Source organism: Brassica napus, chromosome A4 (assembly GCF_020379485.1).
Source record: "Brassica napus cultivar Da-Ae chromosome A4, Da-Ae, whole genome shotgun sequence".
Taxonomy (NCBI): Eukaryota; Viridiplantae; Streptophyta; class Magnoliopsida; order Brassicales; family Brassicaceae; genus Brassica; species Brassica napus.
In genome coordinates this window covers 514,745-522,687 of record NC_063437.1, presented here as the reverse complement: position 1 = coordinate 522,687, position 7,943 = coordinate 514,745, and the positions used below count along the sequence as shown (strand labels likewise).

Below are 7,943 nucleotides of genomic sequence, written 5' to 3'. Positions count from 1 at the left end.
CTGAAGGTCTCGCTCCTTAGATTCCTGAGGATTTGTATCATTTTATCAAGAAAGTAGTTGCTATCCGCAAGCATCTTGAGATAAAGGAAATACAAGAATTCCAAGTTTTGGTTGCTTCTTGTAGAGAGCAGTATATCCACCGTCTTGCTCGTATACAAGAAGCTCCGTCCCGTCTTGAAGTAATAAGTATAAAACTAGTTGCAAATTTTCGTTTTCTGGTTTTCTTCAGGTAAGTAAAGATTGTGATATACAGTATGTACTAAGCATCTTTCATCTATTTTTTGTGTTATAGTAGTTTCGAGTTCAAATATGGTAGAATGCTAGATTCTTTTTTTCTTTTTAAAATGCTAGATTCTTAAAACAAATAAAAAACCATATCGTCAAATCTACATTGAGTTTTATTCCGACTTTGTAAAATCAAGTATAACATACCGTATAATATCACAATGCAAAAAGAAAATTTATGATTTATCTAGAAAACTATACACACTCTTTCTCTTCACTATTTTATTTATGACCAAAAATCCCACCAAGGGTAATTGCTGCTAGATTGGTCTAAGAGAGATTCAGAATTGAAATTTCCCCAGTTATCGGATGAAGTCAAGCCACTATCATCAGCTTGCTCCACAATGTATATGAGCTCATGATTGGACTCTTCCTCAAATCCAAAATACTCTGTCTTAATGTCGTCATTACACAAAACAATCCCTTGATTTAGCCTGACTTCTGGCTCATACTTTCCATTATCTGACCATGTGCTGCTGCTTAGAGCAACTCTTTGTTCACCACAACACTCTTTTTCATTCCTTTCTTCTTTTGTCTTTTGCATCTCTTCATTTAGTCTCTGCAACTGCAGATTAATAGAAATTCATTAAACTCCAAAATATGGTAATATTCTTTCTTTGCTTCTATTATATTTTTTGTTTATTTGATGTCTTTTGTCACTCTGATATATTTGATTTTTTCGACCATATAATTTTTTTACAAAGGTTAAAAAGGATGTTATCGAGTTTATTCCCAAAACAATGAATATGTATGGATGTGCCAAGATTTATTGGCTTGTTTATACTTTATTTTCTATTAAAATATATTTATATTATTCTGTCTAAGTCGATAAAATACACACATGTATATAAGTATATAATTTTACTTAGATAAATTTGATCAATTTTTGTTTCCATCTCTTTTGATATATAGATGTACATGATGATGAGAAGAAGTATGTACCTCAGAGACTAGTGCTTGCTTTTCTTTCTTAATGATTTCAAATTGTGAAGCCAAGTTATTGTAATTGGCTCTAAGAATATCATACTCTTTCTCAAGCTGTTTAGACTTCCAACGAGCCCTCTTGTTCTGAAACCATATAGCCACTTGTCTTGGTTGCAGCCCTAGCTCTCGAGCTAACTGCACCTTCTTCCTCGGCTCAAGCCTCGTCTCGGACTCGAATATAACCTCAAGTGACTTGATCTGTTCCTCACTAAACCTCTTATGATTAGTGCCCTTCCTCATCTTCTTCTTATTCATAGTCATGCCACTATTAATTTCGCTGAAGCAACTGAAAAAGTCGCCTTCTTCCATGGTTTTCACCAGATCCTGGAAGTTTCTTGCTTTCTATAAGGAGAGAAAATTTTGGATTCTTTTGTTTCTTTTGTTTATTGTTTTCCTGGAATCTCTGTATTGGCGAGTGACATTGGCTCTTTATATATATGTTCGAGTTACTGTGTGTAATTAAATACACTACTGCTACGTAGTGTAGGGCCTGAGATTTTTTTTGGGTGTGATAAACATTGTGGAACTACAGGCTAAATAAAATATAGGTCCAATATTTGTGGCTCGACACGAATTGGCGCATGTCTCTTTCAGTTTAAGACGTATTTTATTTCGATGTGAACTAGTCATCTAACTACTAGTAATATTAATTTCCCAACTATTTTATTTTTAGCTTTTGAGATAAATATGTTCTATGGAAGTTAATATATTATACATAGATTGACACAAAACGGACGATACAGTTGTGCTATCCTCGAATAATCGCTATTCACTGATATAAAAGAATGAAATAAAACTTATATCGTAGTTGGTTACGCGTTCTGAAAATACTTACTCTGGTTCAAAAGAGTCATGGTATTAATTTTCTCGAGTTAGAATAATTTTAATAATGTTTACTAACGGTTATTCCATCCACGCTAGCTACTATATAGAAAATAGTGTATTTTACTATACTATATATAGATTTCTAGCAGCTTAATGATCTTTTTTTTTTTGAACACTTTTTTTTTGAACACTTGCAGCTTAATGATCATTTTACACTGTTTATACATGCAAAAGCACAACGATCACTGAATGCCTTTACAAAAAAAAAAAGCACAACAATCATCATTTAAAATGTGACCGCACGGCTTTATGATATACTTCTTTTGTCAAGAAAATATTGATGGGTAAAACAGATCGATCGTATACGCAATAATTTTATTTGATCGCGTAGCGAGATTTCACGTTCACATATCAGTATGTTCGATGGGTGTTACAATACATCACAAATCATAAGATTAATTGTCATCTGAGATTTTGAGAACCCATTTGTCGTCACTCGCACGCAAATCCTCTAGAGATCAATTACGTGAAACACGTTATGATGTGACGTTTTTATTAGATTATCATATACTAAACTCAAATCTTATCTTGATTATATTTTTTTATAAAAGAATTATCTTGATTATATTTCCAAATTTAAATCTAAATTAACCATGGTTAATTTGTGATTGTATGCAGTGCCGGTATTTGGTAGAAGCGGATGAAGCTCCTGCTTGCGGCCGATTATTTTAGTTATTAGTTTCGGCCACATTTATAAAATATCCTCTGTAGCTCAGTGGTAAACTCATACATTTCTACACTATCAACAGAGCACGGATTCGATGGCTAATGGTAGCTATTACACTTTATTTTTTATCTTTATTTTTTTCTTTAAAAAGTGGTCATATTTTTCTTTTTTGCTTCTAGTGTTTCAAATTCTAGGACCAGTTCTGATTAGTTCTGATTGTACGCCGTAAGTTATAAGCAAATAATTCTTCAAGTCTTCAGTTAAGATGCAGTACCAAACTAGTCTCTGCAAACATTATAATAATTCTTTAAAAAGAAAGATGTGCCTATATTCACATTCACATAGGGTATACTAGTTTTATAATTTACGCGTTTACTTACACTACACGGAAAACAAAAAGATGGTCACGAGTTTATTCCGAAAAAGAAAGATGATCACGGGATAGAGCCTAAAGGATTTTAGGTTTATTGACTTTCATGCATATATTTAACTAGCAAACTCAATTGTTAGATTTATTGACTTTTTGTAATATCTTTTTTCTGGTGTAACAAAAGGTGGTCCCTCGTACTGTAAATTGAATCTGAGTGGCGGTAATTACAGCCGTAACCTCTTTACCACTAGGTCAACTCAACGTTGGTTACTTTTTGTAATATCAATCGATAATTAAACTAACTCATTTTTTTAACGACCTTATTTGAACAGGATTTGTTCTATAGGCTCGTACCTCTGTATCCTTGATTTTGTGTTCAAAAAAAAAAAAAACTAACTCATTTTTATTAAAATCCATTTGATTTCTTTTTTTCCCCTCTTTTATTTATTTGTAACATGGCCTTTTCAGCTTTTATTCTAAAAAGGAAAAAAATAAAAATTATTGTATATCCGTACAAAATATATTCCTTTCATTTTCGGACTGAGTAGTAAAACATATTTCCTTATTTTTAAACTCTTTTGTTTGGCCACCATTTCTATAAAAGATTATTTTCTTGGGTCAAATTTCTCTATTAAAACTAAATTTATTTTCTTCGTGACAAAAATCAAAGAAATTAGAATATAATTTGGCCATTGAATTACTGTTTATCACGAAAATCAAATATAAATTAAATATTCGTCACTAAATCTTTCACAAATGGCTGAATATAATTTGGTGTTGTTTCACAAAGCAATGGATTCTTTTTTTTTTGGGTCAGTCATCAGTGAAAGATTTATCACGAATATTTCATAGAAAAGTTTAGAGCGAATGTTTCTCAAAAATAAAAAAAAATCACAAAAAGTTTTAGAGTGTTATTGGATAGCCTTTTTAGAGTAAAAAATCAGAGTAAAACTTATTTTCAGCTGAGTTACGATTGAACAAAACCAATCAGGATAAAAAAATATTATTTGATGCCGAGTAAATTATTTTGTTTGTTACTTTTACTCCAAATTTATCTTTTCTCTTTCATTTTTTTTTCACTCGTTTCCACCTGTTTTTATTTCTTTTGGTTACTCCGAACTTTTAACAATCGCACCCTTAGAGTGAATGGTTTGTTTTAAAGAGTGAACGGTATGAGGTGTTAAAAAAAAAGAGTGAACGGTATGGTTTTTCTTGGTATTCAATGTAATAAATTAGATATGAATTTCAGACAAGTAGCAATCGCAGTTGTCAAAATCAACCATTTCTGCAGTGCCATTTGGCACCATTCAGAGAGCCAAGTTGACAAAAAGATGACATGGTAATAAATTTGTGGTTGTGACTGAATATGGCGTCCGACAAATCAGCACGTGTCGACGTTCCCTTAAATACAGCCAATGTTGATAAGAGGCGTAAGAGAAGATGATTCTCTAGTTCTTTTTCTTTCATTTTTGTTAGTTAATCGTTAAATTAGAATAGAAAATCTGGCCCGTTTTTTCAGTTTCGATTCTAAATTTAATTGGTTATGGTTGGTAAAGACATCAAAGCTACAAAATTATCGTTTCACTCATGTTAAAAGTTGTTTTATTGAAGTAGCTAAACATGGTCCTCTAAATTTAAGTTTTAATCTAACGTATTGACCCACCTAACTAATTAGTTCATATGTTGTATAATCACTTTATTTCTTCTCATCAGGTCGAGTTATAGGAAACTGATCGTATACGGCTTTAATTTCAAATTTTCATCATTTCGTAGATTAGATTCAATTCAGTTAATCTGCATGAATCTAACCGATCATAAAACTATTCAAAATTTTTAGTATTTATCTTGTCATGTATTGTTTGTATTTTCTTGTATATTCTCCTAACTTTTTCGCCTTGACTCAGGTAAAGCTTCTGGAATTATTAATTATATATGTAGTGTTTTTTTTGGTAATCACACTATATATGTAGTGTTTAAAGACAAAAGAACATTTACTAAACAGAGTAGGAAAAACACACAATAACTTTTTTTTGGTAATCCGCATGTATAATTGCTTTTCTGTTAATTTATTATAGGCACGATAACTTTTACCTAAACTTAAAACATTGAAACTGAAAACATTGACTGAGCTTCAGTTAAAAAAAACATTGAGTGAGCTCCATGTCATGAAAGATGAAAAACTGATCGAATTTAAACTTACATGTTCGGTGTACCTTACATTATACTTATACACACACATAATGACATACATCAAACTGATACTAATATCCACCTTATTCAAGTAGGGTCCATGATGAGATGCCGGTCCAATAAGGAAAAGACATTTATCTCACCACCGTCCTAAAAACAATTTATATTCGATGACAATAACCTTTCCAAAAATTTTTTTATAAATAACTTTTTGTAAAGTAATCATTATTTTATAGAGGCCTCTTTCTTTCGAGTGTATTTCAGGATTAAATTATCTATCACGTGAATCTCTGTAACACAACTCGGGTGCTTATTTAACTGCATCTTCTGGTAACCAAACAAAGATAAATAAAGCTGCTCGACGTTTCTCATCAAGTTAACTAGATAGCCAAACTATATTTTATGACATGTCAAAAAAAATAAAGCCAACAGTCGAAAAATTACCTTAGTCCGATCTAATCCTCTTAGATTGTCTAGAGTGTTTTAAACTTCCTAAGAGAATGACTTGATGACGTGATGTAGCCATATATAACAAAACGGAGTTGGCATGTCGATTAAGAAGGTCGTTGTAATGATACGAAATGTGGTATGTGTGATTTGTACAGTTGACTTGAGATAATGAGCTAAAACATAGTATACCATATATTATAATAGTATATAGATTGTCTACTTTATACTAGGACGATCGAAACAATTTTATATTTTATGAAAGCTATGTGGACAACATAAAAAGATTTCTAACACAAGTTTAGCTTTGACAATGCATATCAGAGAGGACATAGGTTTTGACAACAATAGAACTTTTTTTTATGACACAACAACGGCTCTTTCTCTCTCTTGGAAAGTGCGACTGTCAAGGTGATAAGGCTCCGTGCTCTAGATCCGCCGTCGGTGGGCATCACGCTCTCCGGTGAGAACTCTCAGCCCCCTCTCTTCTGCTACTCTGTGTTCTCTGATGTTCCGATGCTCGTCAAGAAAAAGAAACCTCGTCCGCCTCTGGCTCTGTCTTTTAAAGTCCTCCATCTAGCGCGTGCTTCCAGAAGGAGTGGTGGAATGGGCATGAGGAAGAACAAGTCGATCTCTCTCGCCGGTCTAGGCGTAGCTGTATCTGGGTCTTCGAACCCTCCGACAAATTCTTCCCCGGCTACTGTTCCTACCTTATCTGGATCTGGATCCGCTCTAGTTGTTAGCTCCGGCTCTGGTGGTGCTCTACTGCCATCGCTGGGGGTTTCTTCTTCTACCCTGGTACCTGATTTTCCTCCTTTGTCGGAGGTTTCAAACGGCTCTGCTGAATCTCGATCTGTTCTGCTCGGAAGCTCCGCCGATGGTGGTATGTTGCCGTTGATTGGGGCTTCTCCTCAAAAATTTATTCCTCCCATTTCTGCTGGGGATACAATCAGTCCTGAGAGGAATTATGCTGCGCTTCTTAGGAGTTCTGCTCAGCTTCAAGAGATGGGTTCTCCTTCGGAACATGTTTCCGGTGTCCCTTTTGTCCTGATTCCAGACGAGAACATCGAGGCTGCGAAGCTGGAATTCAAAGACTTCATCTATGCTCGTTTCCATGGTGATTATCCCACCATGGGAAAGATTATTGGGGTGGTTAATGCAGTGTGGGCAAGAACTGGCCCTAGGATCTTTGTTCATAATCTTGGACAGGGTATGTATCTTCTACGGGTCAACAATCCAAAGACTCGTGAGACTCTTCTATCGCGGACCTGTTGGAATATTGGTGGTCTGCCTATGTTTGTGGCTCCCTGGTCTCCCGACTACTCTCCTGACGAACCTCCGCTTACAAGCGCAATAATTCCAGTTGAGATGCGGAATGTTCCCTATCTATTGTTTAACAAGGAGAGTTTGAGCCGTATAGCAACAGCTCTTGGCAAACCAGAGTCCCTAGCTCCTGAAACGGAACGCAAGGAAAACTTCGAAGTTGCAAAACTTTATGTCAGGGTTGACCTTACTGCCCCACTGCCTCAGAAGATAGTCTCAGGTTTCTCAAATGGTAGGGAGGTTCAAATTGATGTTTCATACCCTTGGCTTCCAATCAAATGTGATGCGTGTCAGCGTTTCGGTCATAAGACAGATAGATGCACTTTTGGAGTCTCTGTTGGTTCATATGGACAACAGAGTAATAGGAAGTTCGTTCCTGAAACGTCAAGGAAAAGATCTAAATCAAGGCCTGGACGGTCTAGAGATAAGCTAAAGGAGAAGGTGGTTACTCGTTATGTTCCGGTGGTCCGTGCTAATGATGAAGAGGTTGCTGGTGAGCGAAGTGGCATTGATGTCCTTGTGCAAGACCCGGCAGTATCTACTCGGTTTGGTGATGCAGAGATTTTAGAGGAGGGTGAAATTTGTCAAGAAGGACTGACTGAAACTGCAGTCGATGCTACGGTCTCTGAACCGCCTGAGGTGGTACATCATGAGGGCATAGAGGAGTCTGACCTCCATAGGGTTACTATGCCTACGACTGAAGGGTTCGTGCTGGCTACCTCAGAAATTGATGATACGGTCTCTGACCCGGTCTCTATGGTTTTTCATCATCAGGATGTTGAGGATCTTCAT

At 35.3% G+C, this 7,943-nt stretch overlaps 1 protein-coding gene across 1 annotated transcript; it reads right to left on the bottom strand.

Annotated features, from left to right (window-relative positions):
* Nucleotides 1-377: 377 nt before the first annotated feature.
* Nucleotides 378-1,699, bottom strand: LOC106447749 (homeobox-leucine zipper protein ATHB-12-like). Its single transcript, XM_048778279.1, has 2 exons — nt 1,228-1,699; nt 378-850 (listed from the first exon to the last, which is right to left on the bottom strand). Exons 1-2 carry the CDS (start codon nt 1,576-1,578, stop codon nt 512-514), a joined length of 690 nt encoding a protein of 229 aa, XP_048634236.1. The 5' UTR covers nt 1,579-1,699; the 3' UTR covers nt 378-511.
* Between the last annotated feature and the right edge of the window lie 6,244 nt (nt 1,700-7,943).